At 46.1% G+C, this 24880-nt stretch overlaps 1 protein-coding gene across 1 annotated transcript in view; it reads left to right on the top strand.

The window, feature by feature from the left end:
- Positions 1-1057: 1057 nt before the first annotated feature.
- Positions 1058-24880, top strand: part of LOC115328081 — an 80157-nt gene continuing 56334 nt past the window's right edge. The window contains exons 1-4 of the mRNA XM_040222732.1: positions 1058-1112; positions 15752-15811; positions 16442-16563; positions 16689-16754. Of these exons, the coding sequence (XP_040078666.1) occupies positions 1058-1112; positions 15752-15811; positions 16442-16563; positions 16689-16754 (303 nt within the window). The remainder of the gene's footprint in view (positions 1113-15751; positions 15812-16441; positions 16564-16688; positions 16755-24880) is intronic.

Raw genomic sequence — 24880 nt, forward strand, 5'->3', positions numbered from 1 at the left:
GGTGGAATGAACGTGCTCAAGTGGCACCACCACTGTGCTGCCTCACCGCGGACTCCGTCTACTCTGCTGACGTTATTAAACGAAGGATGCCTACTCAAACGTCGACTTCGAATAAGTCCCGTGAACTGTGGTGTTTATGCCAAATATCGTAGTTTTCCATCAGTTGCCTGGTAAATCAGGTACGCAATGCTTGCTTCGTCTTACCATTGTCGCACATTAAGGCTTCGTTGGACTAAGTTACAATCCTGCCCAGCCGTAACTTTTTTGTTTTGTTTCGGCGAGAGGGAGTAAACTTTTTCGTCGCCCTTATCCGTTTCCTGCTAAGTAGCGACGGAACTTTTTGTCACCTTGCGACGATGTCGTTCCACTCGGTCGGCACCGAGCTTCGCTCCTAAAACCGATCGACGTTACCGATGTCGCCAGCTTGGCCACGTCACAGAGCAGACAACGCGCTATTTTCTAGACAGCAGAGGCACTTGTAGTTTCCGCATTACACTCGTGACCGCGAAGTATCTAGGCCAGCCTCCGCCGCCCTATGTGTCCTCTCCCTCCTTCGCCCGTATTCTGAATACGCCCATGTTTTCCGTGTGGCCGTCCCAATCAACACGTAAAATTTCTTTCACTATTTCGAGCGCCGGAACAGATAATTGTTTACGTGTTTCGGCAGAAGAATCCCGAATACGTGTCGGTTTGGACCGCTCTTAACAAGAAATATTGTAAGGTGTGACTTTTTGTATAATTTTTTCATCGTTGTTTTATATTTCCGTTATGTTGTTTTCAGATGTAAGTGCATAAAATAAAATGTTTACCACCCTTCTGTAAAATTTTTAACGCCTACTAGCATCACTTGAATACATGTTATCAACGACATGATGTTATACATTGTTTTTCTTTCTCCCTAGCAAACCTTTAGCATAGATTATAATATAAGCCCACGCTCTCTGCGGTAATTCTTTGGTTGACCAAGCCAGCAAGACCACAACAGAAAACGATTTACGGAATTACAGCATAATTTGTGGTTAATAAATAACACCGTCCTCTGGAAAATCTGGTCTCAATGGGCTCTTCCAGATCTGTCAAAAGCTTCGTCTTGCTAATTCTGAACCTTTCAGGTAAGTTACCTTATCATTGTAAGCAGTCACACTATACTTAGATTGTATAGATTGTCATATTTTCCAGAGATGAAACACTCATCATTCGTGCTATAGTTATGACAAAACCAAGTTCATTCCTGTTATATACTAGTCGATGTCGCGAGATCTATAATATTTACGGAGTGGGTCCTCACTGCAGATGGAGCCGCGTGAAAAATAAAGAAGACTGCTAGCTGTGTTCTGAAACCGCTACACGTCTCCATATTGTCTCGTCGGCACCGGAGTCTTGGTTTATAACAGCGGCGACGAGCCAGGACTATGAGGACACCCACAGCGAGGGGGATCCTTCGTCCATCCTAAGAGCGCACCAGTCTGCGGGTTTTTCAAAGATGAATCACCAGCTGCCAGAGTTTTGCGAAGACAAGGACAAATGGAGCACGTACTTCATCAAGGTAGAGGCTTACTTTGAGGGCAATGAGGTTACAAATGACGCGAAGAGACGAGCAGTGCTCGTAGCGGCACTAGGTACCAAAACATTTCGAGTAGTGTGTGGAAGAGTGGCTCCTCAAAAACCTAATGCTGAGGTGGTAGCAGCTCTAGATGCGCACTACGACCCGAAGCCAAACGAAATATCTGAGAGCTTTAGGTTTTTCAATCGTTGTCAAAAACAAGGAGAGTCGATTCACGAATTCATAGTCGAAAGCCGCAGAACAGCGTATAACTGCAATTTTTCGGCGATGTTGGACAGAATGCTCAGAGACAGGATCGTCTGTGGCGTGCGGTCAAAGAACCTTCAGAAGCAACTGCTGTCAAAAAGGGAACTGACATTAGCAGATGCAGAAGCGCTAGCCGTAGCGGCTGAAGCTGCTGAATTGGACGTCAAAAAATGACTCGGGATGAACCATCGGAAGTCCTCAGGATGAAGGTCCAAGGAAAGAGGTCCGAAAAATTTCGCCCACGACAACAACACACAAGGGTTTGTGAGCACTGTGGAAGCCTAGAACACGAAGGTAACCGCTGCCAGTACAAAGGAACGACTTGTTTCCACTGCGGAAAATGTGGTCACTGGGCCCGGAACTGTAAACATCCTGGGCAACAGAGGTCACATTCCAGGCCGCATGTACAAGCCAAAGCACTAGAAGCAGCGGGGAGTCCGTCAGAAGAAACGAAAGTGGAAGCCATCGTGCAAGCACCGCGGCCCAAAAACGTAAGCCAGCTGTGGTCTTTTTTGGGAATGCTGATGTTTTACGCCAGATTTGTACCTAATATGTCAATCTTGTTGACAAGCCTCTACAAATTGCTGGAAAAGGGAGCTCGCTGGACGTGGGGTGAAGCACAGGATGCGGTGTTCCAGAAAGCAAAAAAACCTCAGCTCGGCAAAGGTGCTAACGCACTTTGATCCAGCGAAAGAACTGCGACTAGAGTGCGACACTTCACCGTACGGCATCAAAGCAGTTCTCTTTCACCGAGAAAGTGGAGAAGACAAACCCATCGGGTTTCGATCAAGAACTCTATCAACCGCCGAAAGAAATTATTCTCAATTAGAGCGAGAGGCTCTCGCTCTGGTCTCCGGCGTAACGAAGTTTAGAGACTACCTATTTGGACATGAGTTCACCCTGGTCATGGATCATCAGCCACTCGTGGGGTTGCTGAGATCCGACCGCCCGACTCCCGCTATGGCTGCGGCGCGATTTCAACGATGGGCGCTGCTTTTGGGAAGCTACCGCTACAAGCTACAATACAAGCCTGGCCAAGAAATGATAAATGCGGATGCCCTGAGCAGGCTACCGGTACCGGCAGTAGCAACAGCAGCAGCGGAAACAGCTGCTGAAGGTGAGCTTCCCGAATATGTGCTTGCTATGGAGCAGTTAGAGGATGGTTTCGTGACAACCAGGGAGTTGAAACAAATGAGAGCTACAGACTCAGTGTTAGAACAGGTCAAGAACTACATCATAAATGGATAGTCAAATGTGAGAAGAGCCTAGACTCGAACCTTCAACCCTTTTACGGAAGGAAACTAGAACTGTCGGTGGCACACGACCTGGTATACTGGGGCCACCGTGCCATTTTGCCTAGGGAGGCTAGAGGACGCCTCCAACAACTCCTTCACGAGAGTCATCAGGGAGCGTCCGCTATGAAAGCTATAGCAAGATCTCAACTTTGGTGGCCTGGACTGGACAAGGAAATAGAGCACACGTCAGCGACGTGTGACGCTTGTGTCAAAATGTTGCCCATGGCAGCGTCAAAGGCACCAGTTAACTGGCCCGAAACACACAAACGCTGGTCCAGAGTACATGTTGATTTTGTAGGCCCTTTTAGAGAGAAAATGATCTTGGTAGTGGTCGACGCACACAGTAAGTGGATCGAGGCCGTTCCTATGAAACAGGCCGCAAGCGCAAATACTGTGTCGTGTTTGCGAGATGTGTTTAGCCACTTCGGGGATACCCCGCACATTGGTCTCTGATAATGGTACACCTTTCACCAGTGCCAAGTTCTCGAAGTTCACGTCGAAAAACAACAAAACGCCCATCAGGACCGCACCATTTCACCCTCAGTCAAATGGTCTGGCGGAACGCGCGGTAAGAACTGTAAAAGATGGGTTGAAGAAAATACAAAACGACGACATTACAACCAGCCTGGGAAGGCTTCTTTTTAATTATAGACGGACACCATCAAGCTCGGGAAAGTCACCATCGGAACTGCTGCTGGGATATCAAATTCGCTCGCGAGTTGGTACATGTTTCCCATCACACTCTACAGCATCTGCCCAAGACACAGACTGGACGATCCAGCCTGGGGACCCGGTGTACGCCAGAAACTATGGGACAGGAAACAAGTGGATTCCTGGAAAAGTCACGGCGACAACGGGAGCTCGCGTGGCAACCGTCGAAACTCCGTACAAAGTGATAACACGCCATGCGGACCAACTATGTAAGCGGCCGCCAGATAACATCGAGGTCATCCCGGCTCTTCCACGATCGTCACCAGGCCCATCAGCCATGTCAAAGGTGCATGGTGACTGCAGCCCACAACAACCACCGGAGACCTCGAGTGAAGTCTGTGAAAGTGCACCCCAACGACGCTCCACTCGCGTGCGGAAGCCGGTACAGCGCTTTCAATGTTAAACGGACAGGAATGTCCACTAGTCGATGTCGCGAGATCTATAGACGCTTTACACACGCGCCAAATTACAGCCGCCATTGGTGACCTTCTCTTGTCTTACCGAGATGCCGAGCAAGTGAAACGGTAGTTGACGATCCTCTACAAAGGCCGATGCTTAAGAAAAGAATACAGTTGAGTCTAATATGACAATAACCTGGCCTGCTATGGTAATGATGAAGTGAAATAAACGGAATAAGAGGAAAGAAAAACTGAAGGTCAGTTATGGCGGCGTCCATGCACAGCTGCTGCAAAGCGTCTATAATATTTACGGAGTGGGTCCTCGCGACATGGAGCCGCGTGAAAAATGAAGAAGACTGCTCTGTTCTGAAACCGCTACACGTCTCCAGACTTGTACACGTTACTGAAAAATAGTAAGGAATTACATTTACAATTACTCGAGGCTAAATTGTAATTTATTACAATTACAATTACCCTCCCATGAAAGTAACTGACCGTTACTCTAAAAAGTAATCCGTTACTTTCGTGGCGTTACTTTTAACATTATTGTCCTCAAGTAAGGAACAAATGGAAGAGGGTTATTCAAGTTCTTATTGTTGCCACCTGTTCCATTTAATGACCTTGACTATTTTGAGCAAGAGCTGGCTCTCGAAAGTCTCGTCAGACCTTTTGCTTTATTTCTTACTCAATATGTCGACTGCTACGCTGAACACCATTTGAGCTGAGGCACTGGATGGGAGTGCCATATTGTTCCTCACGAATGCTTCATGCTCTGCATTGAGCTTTTTCAGCGAAGCAAGGGAAGTACTATTTACCTCGAATGTAGAGCAAAGCTTCGTCGTTGCAGCCGTTGCCTGATATTCGAGAGATTTGGTAGATCCTTCCGATACCTCCGATACTCGCAATAACGGTACGCGATAACGATATGATGCATACGCAAAGACGGCGACGAAGTATCGGATATCGTTATTTGAGTCATCGGACCGATCTACTAAAATTCTACATTGTCTAAATGGCGAAGTTGTAGAAGTCATATCAATAGCAAAACATAGTTGTAACAGTAAGGTGATAATTAAATAATAAATAAGGTTTGGCTCGATATTCTTCTTCCTTTGGTTCCGAACAGTTCGAGCCTCAATTGCGACGTTGGTCAATAAAAAAAAGTTTCCAGTATATAAATATAAGTAATGAAAGAAAAAGAAGGACACTCATAACAACAACTAATTAGAACGTCAGTTAAAACAAGGAAATGTAGACGCACGTTTGCCGTGTGTACCTTTCTTGGTGCCGTTCAAAAACGCACGGAGCACGGACCGACTGCAGTTTACTCCGGTGTTCTCCAGATAGACGTCCACTAATGCCACGGGCAGCAAAGGGTAGAGTACTAAGTAAGCCGCGCTATGGCCCCACTCACAAATTTCACTCTCTCCTCAAGCCCAGAATATCAATTCTACGTCAGCCACCATTATGTTTTATTTGTAAAAATATCTGCTTGAGTTAAGATGCGTCCTTCTGGGGCAAAAGAGGAAGAAGAAGAAAGGAAGACTATTACCATTTTCTAAGTGCTCGCAAAAAGCTGACTCACAAAAAGGGTAGGGTAGAGGGAGCGTAGTTTCGTGTTGTGACTTTATGAAAATAGTGTTAGTCACTATATCCCAGAAGGACATTGTTAATTCTTTTCGGCGCACTTACCGCCTCGAGCTTCTCGAAGAGGCGCACAATCACTTGGTGCCCTCCTCACCCCGTCTTCGATCACAAAGAAAACAAAAAAACAAAGGGACTAAAAAAGAAGCGAAAATAACTTGCCCTCATCCCCCCCCTTTTTTTTTTTGTAGAATTGTTTATTTGGATTTTTTTTACATTGATGTTAGGGTCTAAAAAAAAAGATACTCAGGGGCTTGGTGTTGCAAAAAAGGCTTTGCGGAACTGAAGAGTGCCAAGCCTCCCTTTGCGGTGGTCGATTCCCGTAACAGTGTCACTGCGCCCGATTTTACAAAAAAAAAAAAAAAAAATCTTTATTTAGAATGAGGGGGGGGGGGGGTTGTTTTGACAAAAAAAAAATGTAACGGATTACAAGTAATCCGTTACGTCAGAAATGTAAGGGAATTACTTTAAAATTACTCTAGAAAATATGTAATTAATCCGTTACTAAATTACTGATAAATGTAAGGGATTACAAGTAATTCCGTTACTTGTAACGGATTACGTACAAGTCTGCACGTCTCCATATTGTCTCGTCGGCTCCGGATTCTTGGTTTATAACAGATTCCCTTTACAAAAGATAAAAAATACTTTAATATGAAGACCTGCGGCACGTTAATTTCTACAAATTATCAATAGCACCTTGTAACAAAAAGTATTTAGTAAAGAAATAGTCAAGCGAAAAATGACGCAAACTTGTATATTTCCTCGTACATTTCCCTTGCGTTTCCAAACTGCTCTTTGATTCACTTAAACAACACACATGTTGACATTAATGTTTAACATTAATGTTAAACAAATTGTTTAACATTAATTCTATATAATTCGTCGAAACAACGCATTAGCTATATTTTACTGGGTTGTTTTTAACAACAAAAAATGACGGCCAATGGGACCCGCGAATCACAGAAAATTTGGCATACAGTGGTGAAACAAGGTGTTTACTACCTTCTTTAATTACGCCCGTCCACGTTGCACTCGCACTTTTGTTGTTGATGCATAGCCTCCTCTATACTAACAAAGCCTGGCAGATCACCACGAGAAGCGCCGCCGAAATGGAAAAGGTGGAGCGGCAGACAAAGGATGGGAGGAGACCCAGTTGAATGGCTCCTCGCTGCGGCAAGACACCGAAACACACTTCTCCCGAGCATAAAATTGTGTTGCGGGTCCTCGCCGCTGCAAAAGCCGCGCGCTGACGTCCACGTTCCCCGAGAAATGGCTCTCGTATACTCTGTGTTACCAGATCATCGGACTCCAAATCGGCGACCGGGGACTCTATGGCTTTGTCGTCGAGCATCCAGGCTTTGTGAGTATAAAGGAGGCTATAGTTGACGTCAAGTCTTTGTGATTGTAACTGTTATGTTTGTCAATAAACACACGTAGATGAAGCTATATTATATTTGCCTGTAGATTACATAACAAAAAGGCGCAACGAGCGCCCGACTTTGGGCCGTTCCAAGCATCAAGTGGCGAGCGTTCTAATGAGCGCATGTCCCACGAGGATCAGATTCTCCGTATTCAGTGCCAGCGGATGTTTTTCTTGCACCAGGCCGTAAACCGTGTTGTGTTATCATGGGGACAAGAACACAATCATTTCTTCTCGAGCCCAGACAAGTGGTGCCCTTTACTTCGTCGTCCTCTAGGAGCCCCCCCCCCCCCCCCCCCCCTTCGGTACGCGATAGCACGCGTATTACCTAGCTTACTGAACACATCCCCCTTTTGGTCGGTTGGTGAATTACAAGTTCAATCTATTCACCGGCTTCACTCTCCGTCTACTTCTAGTCACAGCCCGACCTTGTGGCTCACTAGAAGGAGCTGCTGGTAGCTCCGGTAGAGGTGCATAATGGCACTGGTAGCAGTAACCCCAGAAGAGCAGAGGTACGGTACCTGATGGAATCTGTTGCGTCTTACAATCCCACGGTCCGTTCTGACCTGGTGGGACAGAGATGAACCTGCTTGAGACTGAACCATTCCGGTTGTCCTCTGGTCAATTATTCAGACGTGTTGTCCGCTTTGCAGAGGTTTCAACGGGCGTGCGGCATGTCTCCTGTCGAAGTTACGTTTCTGTTTCTCCTCCCGAAATCCAGAATTCGCATCGATTTTTCTGAAGAACTTCGCATTACCAAGTTCTCCCAGTACGTGGTCTGTCACCTGAAGCGGACGTCTTTCTCGTTCCACATACTTGCTCACCTCTTTGAAGTCAACGCAAATTCTGTAGCTTCCCTTCGACTTTGTCACGACTACCATTGCTGAGCACCAGCCTGTGGGCTCGTCCACACTTTCGATTACGCCGAGGGTGATCATACTATCGAGCTCTTTTTAGGGCGCAGCTCTTAGGCGCCCGTTTCCGGCTTGAGCGGCGTCGCCGTCGCCGTCGGCGTTACCGCGCGGGGCATTTTTTCTTTCTTTTGCTAAATTTAGCGGAAAACTTTTCCCGCTAAACTTAGCGGAAAGGTTTCCCGCTAAATTTTGGGGAAGATTTTCTCCGCTAAATTTAGCGAAAAAACTCTCCGGCAACTGTAGCGGAACATTTTCCCTTAAATGGGAGGCTAGCAGGAAAGGAGGAGAGGAGGAGGGGCTTAACCTTCTCTCCGTACGTTCCCCTCCTCCTCCTCAAGAGCTGGCCTTTAATTCGGCATTATAGGTGATTGTAAACGTCTTTCATTTTCTTTTTTTTATCTTTCCACTAAGGGATTCCACTAAGGGCGATGCAACAATTTTTGTACTTTGCGCAAATACCCCTTAGAACGGATCCCTTACGTTAATGACCTATGAAACACATGTTTGTTTTTCACCCCACGCAATATGAGTCCCAGAAAAAAAAATAAAGAGAAACGAGCAGCGTTCACCCCCTCAACTCGCAGCCAGAACAAGCGGCCACGTGGTCTGGAGCCGATTATATGCCACCAATGTTGATCATAGCCGCGCGCTGGGGTTGGCAAAGAACAGGACACGCGCTGAGTTCCCGACATTTTTATTGCTCGGCCACTGTCGTCGTTGCAGCGATTGGACACGGGACACTACCCGAATGCTTCTCGAGCTAGTAATTATCACGAGCCTAAATCGACTGCTCACGCAATGCTCGGGTTCAATCTATGAATCGCATTAAAATATCGTAATTTGGGTGTGCTTCAATGCCCACTTTACGTCATCAAATTTTGCATTGTCCCCGCAGCTCCGTCATTAAGTTTTGCGAAGGAGAGACTGAAAGAAAAGGTCCACTTTTGTCTCTGGAATTCCACCGCAACGAGGACGCTTCTTGGTCAGTAGCGTTGCGTTTGAGTATTCTTAGGGCCCACCAGTGCCAGTAAAGCGGGTTTCACATGCAGCGATTTTGGCCCTAAAGCGGCGCGATTTCTGCCGTCGCGGCGCTCGTGCCGCAGAATTGCTGGTGCTGGCCAGAGCGCCGCGACGGCAGAAATCGCGCCGGTCTAGGGCCAAAACCGCTGCATGTGAACTAGGCTTGAGATGTTGTAAAGGGAGAAACGTTCCCACCAAATATTGTTGCACCGCCACTTTAATCTTGTCAGGTTGTTGCACGCAGCCAATGCATTATGAAGTTCCGGAAACTCGCACTTTGGATCGACTGTCCTAGGTTTCGTGTCAACTACCGCACTCAGTCTCTCTACACGTCCCAACCCCATAGAGTAGCCTCCCGAGAAAAGTGGTTCGTCTAGCTCTTTTAGGACATAAAGATCGGCGGATACGCGCTTTTCTTCATGGCGAATATCTGCTCTCAGTACACCCGGTACGTTCAGCTTTGATCGGCTCTGCCCATTTACTACTCTTCTGGCCACAACCAGAGGTAATGCACTGAGGTACTGTCTGTAGATTCTGTCTGGAATGGCAGTGATGTCTGCCCCCTGTCTGTCTTGAAAGATACTGGAGCTGTCTGGAATGTCAGTACAATCCTCCATTCGTCTTCCTCGGCTGATTCTATGACTCCAAAAAAGCGGGCTCTTAGGTTTTGACCTCTCTAACTGTCATGGAGCTCCGGCAAACTTTCGCAAAATGTCATATTTTCGTGCACTTGTTTCAGGTTGCTTGTTTAGCTGGACATTTATTTCGTGAATGAGGACTTCGCCCACACAGCGGACACGTTTCTTTAGTACTCTTTTTTGGAAGGCCCTCTCGCAATCACCTCGAGCGTCGGTGAAGACGCCGCGGAACTCGATTGAGACTGCCTTCTACGTGAAGATCAGCTTGCTGCTTCTTCACAGTCTCCGACTGACGTGCCATTGTGGTTGCCTTTTCTAATGTCAGATTTGCGTCGAGCTGCATCCGCTCGGACAACTTCCTGTCTCGGACGCCCACTACGATGCCGTCCCTGATCATTTCGTCGTGTATGTTGTCGAACCGGCAGTACTTGACCAATTCGTGAAGAGCTGTTATGAAGTCTTCTACTGACTCCGATGAGTCTTGCACTCGCAAATGAAACTAGGCCCTGTCATAAATTACGTTCCTTCGAACAATAAAATGCTCTTCGAGCGCATTTCGTACTGCCTCGTACTGTTGCATTTGCGCCTCTGTCAGCTTCAGCGAGAGAAGGATATCTTCGCTCTTGTCTCCCATGCAGTAGATTAATGCGCTGACCTGTACGGAACCGCTTTTTGCTTGGAGTCCACTCACCACTGGAAAGCGCTTGAACCTCCGAATCCACTGGGGCCAGTCCTCTGACTTGGAAAAGTCGAACTCTTCCGGTGGATGGCATGCGAACAGTGGAGCCTCCACGGCAATCCGAACATCAGGTTCTTGCGAAATCCCGACTTCTGTTGCCATCGGTTCGTAGTCGTCGTCCTGGTACACTTCTTACTGAAGTCCTCTCAGGGCTAACGTCCTTAACCAGTCGGTGCCACCATGTTTTGTTAGCATGGGGACAAGAACACGACCATTCCTTCTCGAGCCCAGACAAAGGGTGCCCTTTACTTTGTCGTCCTCTAGGAGGCCCAACCCCCTTCGGCACGCGATAGCGCGCGTAACCTAGCTTACTGAACAAATCGAACACTTGAGGGCCACTCGAGACACAACACCTGAATCCGTACTCGTCTGTTCTCCATGCGCGTTCGCCGGACGTGCGTCAGTCTGAAATAGGGACCTCCAAACGTTTGAGATAAGGGGCCGAATTAGGGATTTGCCGAAATTTCAAAGAACGGAAAATAAGTAAATATAAATGAGCAAAATTAAATAAATAAACCTAAATAAGCGTTTAAATACAAAAATGTAAACTACAGCAACCGTTTTAAAAATGTAAAATCGGTCAATACATATACTGAAAAAAAAAATAATTACGTTATTAATCATGATGTTAGAAAAATTAATGTGACCCAGGAGACTCGGACATGACTCAAAGCACTAAGGAACTTTGGATATTCATAGAGGGAAGAAGACTAATAAGATTTGTTGATCTGAGGATAACAATATGCAATTGTTATGATACAATAAAATAAGCACAGTGATGGAAGTGATGCACCACTTGTGCCAAACACCGCCATGAACGCAAGTCTGCTACATGTCACACCAAAATATTATTTGTGCTTAAAATAAAGTTTTGAGAAGGCATTAATGTTTTAAGAGAAGTACAAGAGAAGGGAAATGCTACAAACATTTGTTTACCGGTCCTTCTATTCACAGTAGTTAGAATGCGCCCGTGAGCGGCACTGGCCATGTCATCGTGTGATGTTCCAGATGACGATGTCGGCGATGTCACGAAGCTAAAAGTCGCGAGAAAGTTTAATGAAATGGTGGTACGGCGGCTGCTATAATAAGGCAGAACCAGGGTCCCATAGTCCTGATGAAATCTCTTGATTTTCATCTCAGCCGCGCCTCTTCGCCGTGGCTCTATCGCCGCTCGCGTCAACCTTCTCCATCTTGCACAGGCGCGCGTGCGTCGAGCATCACCGCTTGGCATCGGCGTGCGAGGAGAAGTGGCTTACGCGGTGAAACCCCTGGGGTTATCGCGAGGTGCTCGGAAATTATCTCCAGCACTAATACAGATCGAACTTGTTTGAAGGGATAGCTTTACAGGCCACACTTTACAGAGATTTTGACCTCAGGGTTGTCGTCGCCGCGCGAAGAATGAAAAAGAACCTTTTTCTCTCCCCTCCACGAACGAGGAGGGGGAAGTTAAGACTTCAAGTCGACCGTGCAGCGCGATGAAAGCGAAGAAGCCTGCCCTGCCGTCTATCCAAGAATGGCGCGGCGAAGAGAAAATCTTGGTGTCGTTTGGTTGAAAGACCTGTTTTCAAACAATACTCGCGTTATGAGAAATCCCACTTTGGCAGTATTCAGTTACTACGCGTAATGTTGGGTGGATTTTAAACCTTCCACCGCGCTTACCCACTTACGTCACGGATCACCGAGAACTAGTTGTAGTCGTCAGTTGCATCCACTACGCCAACCACAACGGCTATGAGAATTAACCACGTCTCGCTTTCGTCTTCAGGCACGTGACGGCACTATATTCCACTCGCATTGCGCGACCGTGCTACAGCTATCGCTTTCGTTTGTTCGCAGATTGTGGCCAAAAAGGACGAATTCGTGTCTACATTTTAGGTCGGCATCTAATTTTAAAAGGCAAGGCCTAAAAAAGTAAAAAAGGCTTGGTCGGTGCAAGGTGTACTATGCCATACATTTCCGTAGAACTACGAGGTGGTGGCACAAGAAATGAATTGGGGTGATATATGAGAAACCTTGGGTTATGCACCCGTTCCGTATGTGTTGATTGAAGCAGCTTCAAATGCGTCCACGGTACAAGCGAAGTCGCGTGAGGTGACGTCACGAGACCTGCAGACTAATTCAGTTCCCCGCTAAAGTGAAATTTTTGTTTGCGTTTCTAGCATTGTGTTTTCTTTTGATTTTAGCTGTTTGTGTTATCTGTAGCGTCTTAGTATATGTCTGTATTGCGTTTGTTCATTTTGTGGCTAGTATTGATTAACCTGTGCCTCATCCTGCGCCTCAAAAGACAGATTCATCTTTAATGTGATGGTTATTTTGTTTATAGTGTACCAATAAGTAGGCCTTCGTGGCCGTTATGGACACTACCAAAAAATAGAGTATATTATTATTATATTATTAAAGTTAGCCGGAAAATTGGCGTCACGTGACCTGGACACCAGTTATACTCCTTGCTAAATTTGGGCTGAAAAATGAATGTCACGTGACCTAACATCAAGTCACTTGTACACCTATTCGTTTTCGCGGCTACCTTTAACGGGAACATTGATGTCACGTGACCAACCCTCACGTGGTGTATACACCAATTCAGTTTCCCCGCAAAATTTGGTGGAGAGATGTATGTCACGTGACGCGCTAAATTTAGCGGAGAAACGAAATCTGTGTTTAGTTCATCTGACGTCAGGTAATGTGAAATACATTTCCTAGCCAAATTTAGCGGGGAAACTGAATTGGTGTATATACCACGTGAGGTTTAATCACGTAACATCAATCTTTCCGACAAAATGTGGCGGGGAAACTGAATTGCTGTATAGGTCACATGACGTCAGTTCACGTGACATCGATTGACGTCAGGTGGTCCGACGTCAGCTGACTTATACCCGAGAAAGACGTCACTTCCATGACGTCACTTCGGTGGCAACGTTTTGGTGATATCGACGCGCAACGGGCACCCCCTTCCAAGCGCGGAAAAATAGGTATAGTTCTACATCAAAAGGCAAACCTAATTTTGAATAAATAGTCAAGGTAGCTCCCGCGCTGCAGTCGATCTAAAGGGCACTAAACTCCGGTTCAACTCTGGCTCCAATGCCTCTAACCATAGCCTCCTCTATACGGAGAAAGCCTGGCGCGTCGCATGAAAAGACGGCCGCCGTAAATGGGAAAGGAGGGGCGGAGAAACGGGAGCGGAGAGAACCTTGCCTGCTAGCGCCACAAAAGAGCAAGCGGCCAAACGCAGAAACAATCTTTTTTTTTTTTTCTCTCTCTTTTCTTGTCGCTATCGTGGAGAGGAGAAACTCAACGTCTACCCTTTCCCGTTTCTCCCTGCGCCCTTTCGAATCGCCGCGCCCGATTCTCCCGGAGTACGAAAACGACGGTGACGAAAACACAAAAACAAGCGTGGTTCGGGGAGCGGCCGCTCATGACCCAAGCGCTCGCTGTCTAGGTCTGCCCTTTCTGCGTTGCGCTACCATATTGGTCACCGTTCGGCGCGCTCCTCCTCTCCTTTTTCCTGCGGCCGCGCTCCCTGTGGCTCCGTCGTCGATGTGCCAGGCTTTTTCCGTATAGAGGAGGCTATGCTCTAACTCTTGCAGAAATAGGGGCTCCCCTTTTAAAGCTGACCGGTACGACGTATACCAGTTGTTTTCTCGGTCCCTAATAAGCTGTCAAGAATGTGCCGCAATATAAATTTTTCCGCTGATGCGGCCGACAAATGCAAAACTAACACCGCGAAAAATGCACAGAATGCACAGCGGGAGTTGTTGAACAAAATTCCAATACCATGCGGGTCAGTATACATCGGTCAGACTGGCCGATGCTACACCGATCCCGCACGTGAATATGACGCGGCCACACGAGCAACCCCATCAGGACATCTGGCGACACACTGCAGCCGCTGCCATTGCTCCCCGTCATTTAAAAACACAACATTTCTGGCCAGATAGCCCGATAAGATATTCAGGAAGCTTCACGAGGCTTTTTGAAATCAAAACAAAAGGCAAGATGTGAACAAGTGAGATGTAACCATGTTGAATTAACCTGAGACTGGGGTAGAGAAGAAACATCAAAACGTAGAAGGGACAGAAAATAGACAGGACGACGTCTCAAACTCAGCTCAAACTAGAGCTGAGTTTGAGACGTCGTCCTGTCTATCTTCTGTCTTTTCTACGTATTGATGTTTCATCTCTACCCCAGTCTCAGGTTAATTCAACATGGCTAATATTCACCAGCTCGCCTGCATCCTTACGATTTTTTCTAAGTGACACGTCTATAACCTTACCGACGAAAGAATTTAATTTTTGAGAAACGGTTCTACACCTTGCCTTGTCGTGACGAAGGGGTTTTTCACGGCTACATACGAGATTTGTTTTTTCCATAGATGTTAGTTGCGAGCGCGCCAGTGCTTACGTCTCTTCTTGTCCTTGCGTTTTTTCGGGGCCTGTCTTCAATGCTCTTTGCGCCTTTATTTTTGTTAGCCTAAATGTTAGCCTAAAAAAAACCTGCGGAATATAAAAAAGTCCACGTGACGCCTGCCTGTCGCGCTTGCATTGCTTTCAGACGTGCTCTGAAGGAACACGGTCCATCTTATCACTGGCGCGCTGTTTGAGACGGGGTTTCGTAATGGTGAAGGCTCCAAGATAAGCGCGACAACCCGTTGCCGCAAATAACTGACTCAGACAGCGCGCTAGTAGGCTGTTCGATTCATCAGCACCTCCTGCACCGGTGCAGGTAACTCGAACGAAGTGATAAGGTGGACATCGTTCCTTCAGAGCACGACCGAGAGCGTGGCTAGAGCGATGTACGGGATCGTTGTCACGTGATTTTGTAATATGTCGGAGGCTTTCTTTTTAGGCTGGAATGATTTGCGCAGTGCATACCATCTTGCAAATATCTTACATGGGTCTTTCTCAATGTGACCTACAACTAAACCATTCACGCCTTGACCCTTAAACAAATAACTCAAAAGCAAGCTAATTAGTCTTAATTATTTAAATAGCAAGGCGCACTAAGAAAACTTCTCGCACTTTCCTAAGACGCTTCCTAATGACATACATTTAATTTCACTCCCGCAGCGTGCTTCGTTTTTTACAATTTGGTAGAAGTTATCTGGGACACCCTGTATATTATTTTCAACTTTTATCACTTTTGTCTTTAAAAACTTTCAGCTTTTATAGCTTGGGTAACAGCCGCCACTGTTTCGTCTCTGCGAAATCAAAACGAGTTTGGTGAGTATAATATAAAAGAATGCTAACAAATTCTCATATCATGGTACTACATTCAAACATTATAATTGTTTAAACAAAGTTTCGTTTATTTTACCTTTCTAATTCAATATAAGCCCACATTTTTTTAGTTTTTATCTTGTTTTGCCCTTCACTCACTCATATTTAACACAGATTCGTTTTGGGATGTGAATTAAGCGATGACAAGAAACATAAAAACTTGCGCTCAGGTGTTTCTCTTGTACTCATTGTCAGTACAACCTCAGAAGTGTCAGAATGCATCCTAGGTTGTAAAACATTATCAAACGTAAAGTCCAAGGCGTGGGGGAACCAAATGCGTAATACCGCCTCTTAATCTGTTCAGCTTGTATTTATGTACAGCGATAACTAAGCACTCGTCGCCGTTTCCTGCCTATTTATGTTCATGAAATTACAGTAGTGCGTTCACTTTGTGGAGCATTTACAGACATTCTACGGTGCCTGTAGATGTTCGTGAAGATACCGATATTGTTATTATTATTCACAATAAACCTATTATACATACCGGTAACAATCTTACTACAAACAACCTGCGCGTCGATGGACTTTATGCATACAAAATTCACTCCACATTGCAACTTTATTGAACTGCAGATAAGTTGGAGCGTCCCATGATGTCTCTGGGAGTCCAAATTGTGTATGATGATGCGTTTCTGCGAAGCGACGTGAAACTCTTGGCTGGCGTAAAACAATATCTTTCAGCATTGCTCAATGCCGTGAGTAGTTTTGAGATTTTTATTCTCCTTGTAAAATTACGGTCATATAAGTGTCTAAGTGTGCCTAAATGACTCTTGCAACAGTCATTGTTCATTCAGTAATTCAGAAATGTTCCTTCTGCAAGGCTGAACTGAGATTTGCGGATATGATCAATCCTGTTATTGAACTGATATTGACCCAAACAACTCATGTGAGTATGGAAACTCTTTGAGTGCATGAATTTTATTCCAATATTAAGTGATTAGTAGAAGAAGGGGTGTTCAAATTCTGAGCGCGTGGGTTGACAGGTTATACTCATACATAAATGTGTTGTTCTTTTCAGCATTTTTTTTTGTTTAAGAATAATGTGTTTGTCTTTGTGCGTACTATTAAATGTTTCATCATTTTAGAGGCTGATCATTCTGTTGAGAGTTTTTTAATGCAAATTTATTTTTTACTTCAACTGCGCGAATAGTGAATTCTCAGCTCGAATCGAAATTGAATAGAATAGTTGCCAAAACGTTTGGCGTCTAATGAAATAACAAATACAAAAATGTTAATGAGTAATTCACAAAAACATAGAAAATTTGGTCTAACTCAGCAAAAACACGTGCTCCTTCTACCACAGGCCCGCTGAACGAATAACGACTCGCACGGATGAAGAATGGTTTTAAGGTGTTAAGATCACTCGAAACATTCAGCAAAGGACTTGACGCGCAACTAACTAAATTGCACTTTTGTTATACTAGCGTTGCAAAGTAAGTGGTAACACAGAACGTCAGAGGTAGTTCTCAGAGCCTATTCGATGGAACGATTGGAATGCTCCAGAGAAGGCAGTAATAAGATTACTGTAATCAAATTACTTTTGCTGCAATGAGTAATAACATTAATAATTTCTTGGGCTGGTAATTTAGTAATATAATGGCTTACTCACGTGCGGTAAATTTAGATAATTACTCGTTACTGAGCAGAACGTAAGGGCGCCAGTGAGCTGGTATATATCACACATTTTAGTGAAAAACTCGAGACTGAGGTATTGATAGACGACGACAAGAAAGAGAAGGAGAACGTTGAGACGTTCTCGTTCTCTTCCTTGTCGTCGTCTGTCATTACCTCAGTCCCAGGTTTTTCACTAAAATGTTTGACTCATTACTGTCGTAGTTACTTCTTGCGATGCCCATCTGAGTGCAAAAAATCTGTGACGTGTGCCTCGGGAACGAGACACACCCACAAAGGGGGGGGGGGGGGGCGGGGGGGCGGGGGAAGGGGGGGGGGGGGGAGTCGAAAGGCGAAGCGGGTAGAGAAAAGCTTTCATGTAAAGACCTAGCTCAGGCCATGGTTCACGAAACACCAGACAAGACGAATTCACGACGCGATCATCGGGGCGGGGCCTGGCTACAATTCGGCGGGCACGCCACAAAGGAAGTTAAAAAAATCTTAACACCCGAGACGAGAACTCGGTTGTCAATCTTAAATTCTTTGCCAAGGATTCTATACGTTTCCTGAGTCATGGACAGCCTTGTACTTGACAAACAGTGATTCCGTTTGCAGTCGAAAAAAAAAAAACAGGACGTAAGAAAAAGCAGTCTTCGGCAGAGTTTGGTCTATTCTTGCTTCGCCCGCGGTAAGCCTCTGTGCCCAATTCTCATGCCTTCACTTTGAGGTGTTTATCAAAAAGAATCTTACGCGCTCGTTCGTTAAAATGGTATCCACACGGGGGAGAAATCTCTCGTTTTGCTCCCCGCGATGAGCGTCACGTGTTAACAGCGTCACACTTTTCCGCGGAGTCGCGCTGACGTAGACATTCCACGGGGAGGGGGGGGGGGGGGGGGGGGGGAGGGGGCTTTTGCTCGGGCTGCACAAACACTCCTCGCCTTGGCTTGAGATCTCTTTGCAATTGGCCTTATTAATGCGAAAGCATTAGCTGTCCTGTGGAGCGAAGCCGGTGGCGTCTGTAACCGCGAAAAATGGAAAATAAATTCCCATTCTCTCATTGGCTGAGCGGAACGGCAGCTAAATGCCCATTGGCTTCGCCGAGGCATAGTTCAAAGGCACGTCACTCCACAGACAAGCCCTCTCGTGGCGCTGCGGCCCGCGCCGGTAAAAGGAAGAGGGTAGCGCGGGCGCCGCCACCTCCCTCTCCTCCCTCTTGGGTCACGTGTCAAACGTGGCTGGAGGCCCGGAGGGGGGAGGAGGGGGGGGGGCGGGACAGGTGAAGAGGGAGTGGGGAATTCTCGCTCTTCACGTGCTCTACGCTCTGCTTTCAGCCATGTCGCGCCGCGGAGGACAACGGGACGTGCTGCTTGTAGGAGTGCGCGGCGCGCAGTAATGCTTTTGCATTCCTACACTTAACCAGTCTTAGTGTCCTCCTGTAAATTTTTGTCCGCGTTTCTAGCAACTTTACATATTTTGCTCAGCAAGACGCCGGTAGTGACATCGGGATCCTCTAACTTGTGGCTTGCGTTGATGCGGATGTCGTCCGAGGCACCCGAAGGAGTCTTCGATATTCATCAATGCCATCCTGAAGCACCTCCTCATACAACTGGCTTTCGGTTCGTGCTGTACAAACGTGCCGTACCAACACGCCCAAGATTCCATCTTGAAAAATGCCATGCTATTTGTCTTGCATCCACCTATTAAACAAGCATATTCCGTTTAGCAGAAAAGAGTCCGTCATATTCTGCATCTAACAGCACTGCCGCCATAATCGCGTATCGCCTTTTATGCGCGCATTCTCGTAAGCGATCACAGAGCTCTGTTGTCGAGAGTGCGACCACTAAACACGCCTGATAACACTGCATCTCTCTAGGCTCCCCGGCGTTCCTGTGAATGCTTGAGTCGTGAGTGACGTCACTGAGTGGTCCTACCCAACATTATTAGATTACCTCAGTTGTGGAACTCCCGTGAAGGGGGTGCCCCTCCTCACTCTCTTCAATCCGCCAAGCTTCGTTCAAAGCGCCATCTATATTTTTGTTTCATATCTATGCGTTCCAAAGAGCCCAGCTGAAGTGCGAAAGCGCGACCACAACGCCGCCATTTACCCTGCAGCGGTCACTCGAGGAACTGAACCTAACATCAATTTTGGCTTTAATCGGCCATTTGGGAGCCGAAACAGATACAGTGGAAAGGGCTGCAGAGATGCCACCCCCGTCCCCCCAGCGGACGCGCCGCGAATTCACCCCGAAGTTAAGATGAGCCTAGGTCGGGACGCGCTACCTGAAACCACCGCTGAGGCATGGTTGTATGAAAAATATATTATTGTGCCGCAAAACCTAGCAAACTAAAGATTTTAGAAAACATCACGCGTGCCCCATTTTGTACTAAACTCCAATAAACGATACTACAAAAAGAGTTTTTTTTTCCGTGTGTTTTTACGTTTCTAGTAACATTGAAACGTACTTATCCTGATTCAGTTACCAAAGCAGCCGTCTGGCGGCGCGTCGAGCGACGCTTGGCGAGTCGTGGTGAGTGAGGGGGGTACTGTTCGTGCATGCGGCGTCTATGAGCAGTTCCGTAACTAAGCTAATCTAATAACGTTGGTTCTTCCAGTCAGTGACGTCACGCACATCTCACCTCGAAAAACATCGTGATGTGAATACCCACGCCAGGACACATTTTAGGACAAAATGGCGGCTTGGGAGAGTTGGTTATCTTTGTCTTAAGAAAACAGCGCAAGTATGGGGTTACACACAAGCACACGTCACCACCGACCACAAAAGCAATCGTACTTAGTAACACAATCACAGCAGACAAAACACTCACACAGCGCTGATTAACAACTCAATTTATATTTGCACTTCTTTTTCTTCTACGCCTTTTCTATACATTTAGTAAGATTGGCTTCTTTTTCTTCAAAGTTCTATGCAATGACGATCATGTGCGTTTATCGAATAGTGATAGATAGGCGAATGCTTTACGTGTTAATCTGAGCGATGGACTGCTAACACATTTATCGTCATACCTGGCAATATGTTCCTCTTCAACTATCTCTCTAGTCAGTTTGCTACAACTTTTGCCCAGCACTGTACACATATCTAGATGTGCCGCAGATCCGCGATCACGGAGTTGAAGACCTAAATGTCCTTATTTGACTTTAGTTATGCTGTTGTTATGCTCATGAAGTAGGTCGTTTAAACATCTCCCAGCCTGGCCGATATTTCGTTTCCCACAGGAGACGGGAAAGGGATATACTACCCCTCCTGTGCATGAAACGAAACTGGCCTGGTGTTTTTTTTGTGAAGCTCGCTGTATGTTGTAAATGATTGTTAACTTTTTTTTTCCATAAGCTGGAAAGATTGTTTGGAGCCGAGAAGGTGAAATTAATGCTGACCCTGTTTACCACTTTCTTAAGACCATGGGAGACGTTGTGGATGTAAGGCACAACAATGGGTCTAGTTGACCTGTCTCTTGGTTTTCGTCTGATGACAAATTTTTTCTGTTCGCTTATAAGGTTCTACTCCAGTGATGTTAATAAGGAAGTAGGATACCCTGCAGATGACAGGTGACAAACTTGTGCACAGAAACTTGTTTTTATTGGATGTTTGCATGATTTGATAAGTGAGTTTTTAAGGCAAAATTTGACGATGCCCGTCTTAACCAACTTGGAGTGTTGTGCAGAATTGAAGTGAAAGAGCGGCTTGTTTACTCGTGGCTCGTACAACCAGCATACGTGAAAGTCAATAAAATTGTTCGTGGATCCAGGAATCTAATAGACCTTTCAACGGGCAGCTCGTGCGTGAGCTCCCAACAGGTTCATACACTCTTCGAAACTGGACAGAACTTTGGCCATAATAGTAGGAAACTTGCTTTTTTCGACGTCATGGAAGATGATATAATCCTCTACGTAACGAAAAATGTTCAAAACTTCTGGGGAGTCTAAGCTTCTTAGCAACAGTCTATCATGATTCGCAAGGTAAATGACACTGAGCACAAGGGCGATATAAAGCCCTATGCAAACCCCTTGTTATTGCAAGTATGTATTTTCATCCCACGTGACGAACGTGGATTGCAGGTAGGAGGCAACCAACTCAAGAAATCTGTCTTGATGGATGCCCGAAGCGTTCTGGAATGCGATGGTTTCAAAAGAATCAACACTTTTCTCAATGCAGTGTATAATATGGTCCTAAGGTAGTGCGTAGTACAGATCTTTTATGTCAATTGAAAGTGCGTTTATTTTGCTCTCGTTACGCTCAGATAGGAATCTTACTATTTTGTTGGAGCTCCAAATTAAGAAGGGATCATCAATCATGTGAAGATTTAGTTTATCTTGATGAAATAAGGCTACCGACTGCTGCCAGGTTCCCCTTCTGGAGACAATTCTGAGCGCGCATCCATTGTTTTTAGTCTTGGCAGTGAAACATAATTCCAAGCCTAACAGTTCGCAGCAATCTATGTAAGCGAAAATATTTTTTTTAGCTACATTGACAGACATCGCTTTTTTAGCTTCGCTCTTGATCTTAGTGAGATATCGTTGTGGTGTTGAAAAACGGACTCAATGGCTGAGAGTGCTTTTTTCTCCAAACAAGTCGTGGTGCATGAGCACAAATCCTCCTTCTTTATCAGCCGGCATCAGGGACAGTTGATGCTTCTTTAGGTAGGTCACCACATTTTTTTGGTTGGTAAGGGTGAGGCTCGGGACTTTTTTCGTAAGAATATATCTACTCTTTCGGAGGTGACGCGGTCAGAATCAGATTCTGGAGCACGAAGTGCCAATTCTCTGACCATTGATCGCCTCAGGTGCCGACTTCTTTGATTCTACCGCGAACTTGGGACAAAGAATCAGGAGTCCAGGACTCGTTGCACTAACTGCGGCAGATGTATGTCTCCGATAGTGTGCACAGTGTTACTCAGTGCCCCCACTTTTTTTCTTATTTTTTTTGCGACGGGGAGGGGGGGGGGGGAGGGGGTTGGGAATTAGACTGTGGAGTGCCTCAGAGTTAGTCGCCATAAATGATCAGTCATTTTATCTAAAAGGAAGGAGTACTCACGCCATATGCTTTTCCCAAATGGAAGCGTACACAGATGTACGGAGAGTCTCATCCGGTAATGCCTCGTTTGTCTGTGCCATCCACATCGTAGGATCTTGCACATCCACGTGCCGTGACTTGCTGAGGGGACAAAGCCATCGAAAAGGTTTTGGCTTCAAGCGGCACCATTTTGACTTGGATGCAATATCTAAAGATCCGCGCTTGGCAGACGCAAATAAGGATCCCGGCGACAAGAAGTCTAGGGTTCCAGAAAAGATGCGGAGAAGGGCGCGATGTAATAGAAATATCGCTGGACAAAACGGCGGCTTGGGCGAGTTGGTTATCTATGTCTCAAAATAACATCGCAAGAAGGAGCTTACACACAAACATACGTCACCACCGGCCACAAAAACAATCACACTTAGTTGCACAATCACAGCAGACAAAACACTCACACAGCGCTGACTTACAACTCAATTTTTATTTCCACTTTCTTTCTTCTACGCCTCTTCGATACATTCGTGAATATTGGCCTCTTTTTCTTCAACGTCCCATGAAATGACGATCATGAGTGTTATTCTATGAGTAAAGCTATACGCCCTGTGTAGTGCACTTTGGCCGGAAACTGCTAGACGCATTACGCGGAGAACTCATGCCATTTGGGTCACGCTTTTCGAACGGCGCGTGTATCACTAGGGAGCTCTTTAACACACACCCCCGCCTGCGTTCACACCGCTTCGCGGCGACAGTGTGCGGCTCCTAATAACAAAACTTCGCCCGTACACGCCGCTTGACAGTGTCCAGCCGGCAACCCAAGCCCCGCTGTCTGCGATTGCACCAACAGAAAAGGAGTTTTATACCATTTACTTCTGCAAAGTGTCGTCGACAACATTCTTTTTTTTCTCTCTTTTTTCATTGTTGATCGCAAAAAAGTAATGTCGTAAATATCGCCAAATGCCTCGACAAATTAAAATGCTCGAGAAAAAAAAGAAGAAAAAAAAAGTAGGCCCAGACCGCGGACCGAACCCGCGTCCACATGCGCATGAAGCAGACACCTTACAACTATGCTATCTTTTTTTTCTTTATTGTCGGGTCATGACATTCAAACATCAAACAGATAGCCGTATTACGGTGTAAATACTAGCCTACATTTGGCTAGGGGTGTGTTTTTAAAATTGTCTCATCAACAACAACCCTTCTATAGTCGGTAGCCACTCAGGGACTTCCTGCTGGGACTTCACAGTTTCAACAAATGATACAACACTCTCACGGAAATACTCACGTGCCTCCCGTGCATCACGGTCGGCGTGGCGCACTGCCATCCTCATCCTTCAGATGCTATGCAGACAAAGCAACATTATGAGATCGAATGGGACGCCACCCTCGTTATCAACCGGTAAGTACCTAATCCCATGGGGGTCCAGTGGCAAGTCTTTCTTTAGGGTGCGTTGAAGGACGTCCCAAAGAAAGATGCCGTCCCAACACTCCAGGAAAACGTGTTCTATAGTCTCGGGCTTCTTACAGAGGATACATTCGACACCCCAGGGAACGAACATGCCCTTCTCATCTATAAAAGTCTTTACCGGTAAGGTAGCAGTATGTAGTTTAAAAAGAAAACGTTTTCACACCGGGAGGCACTAACATTTTTTTAACACGCTTCAGGACGTCCTGTCCTGGACCCGCACTGTACAACGCTCTGTACATTGGCACAGGGAAAACAACATCACACACAACCTTATATAAATTTTTTCGTGATACTGCACTTAAATATTCAAACGAGAAACGGGCAGCTAAAAACCGACATGAGGCAACCACCTCTTTAAGGTGGCCATGAATGCCCCCTGCTACAAAAGACGAAGTCACAACTAACTCGGGCAAAGCCCGCCCCAGTCTCACTTGGAACACCGCACGCAAGAAAGGGTCGGTGGCATCACGAAAGAAAAGAAAACAATTCACAATCTGCCATAGAAACAGGTGTGAGAGGCTTAGTCCCCCCTCACGAACTCTTCGAAAAAGATTCATTCTGCTCATGCACTCCCATGATGAGCCCCAGATCAACACAGCAAAGACCCGGTGGAGTTTCTGAACATTCACTCGCGAACAGTGCAAAACTTGTAACACGTACCACAACTTGCTCACAAGAAAAACATTGCAAACCGTGGCACGAGCAAAAATTGAAAAACTATTTCCCTGTCCGTTTCTCAGCTTTGTCCCGCAGCTCGATTAGTTGACTACTCCAGTACGGCTCGCTGTCGCGGTACTACTCGAGGGGTACACCCAAATACTTGAATGGAGTGGTTACCCACTTTATGTTCGCGAACACACTAGGCGTTGAAACCCAGTACCCAAGCAAAAACCCGATGCATTTGTC

This window comes from Ixodes scapularis, unplaced genomic scaffold, assembly GCF_016920785.2.
Source record: "Ixodes scapularis isolate PalLabHiFi unplaced genomic scaffold, ASM1692078v2 PGA_scaffold2__306_contigs__length_199485367, whole genome shotgun sequence".
NCBI classification, from domain to species: Eukaryota; Metazoa; Arthropoda; class Arachnida; order Ixodida; family Ixodidae; genus Ixodes; species Ixodes scapularis.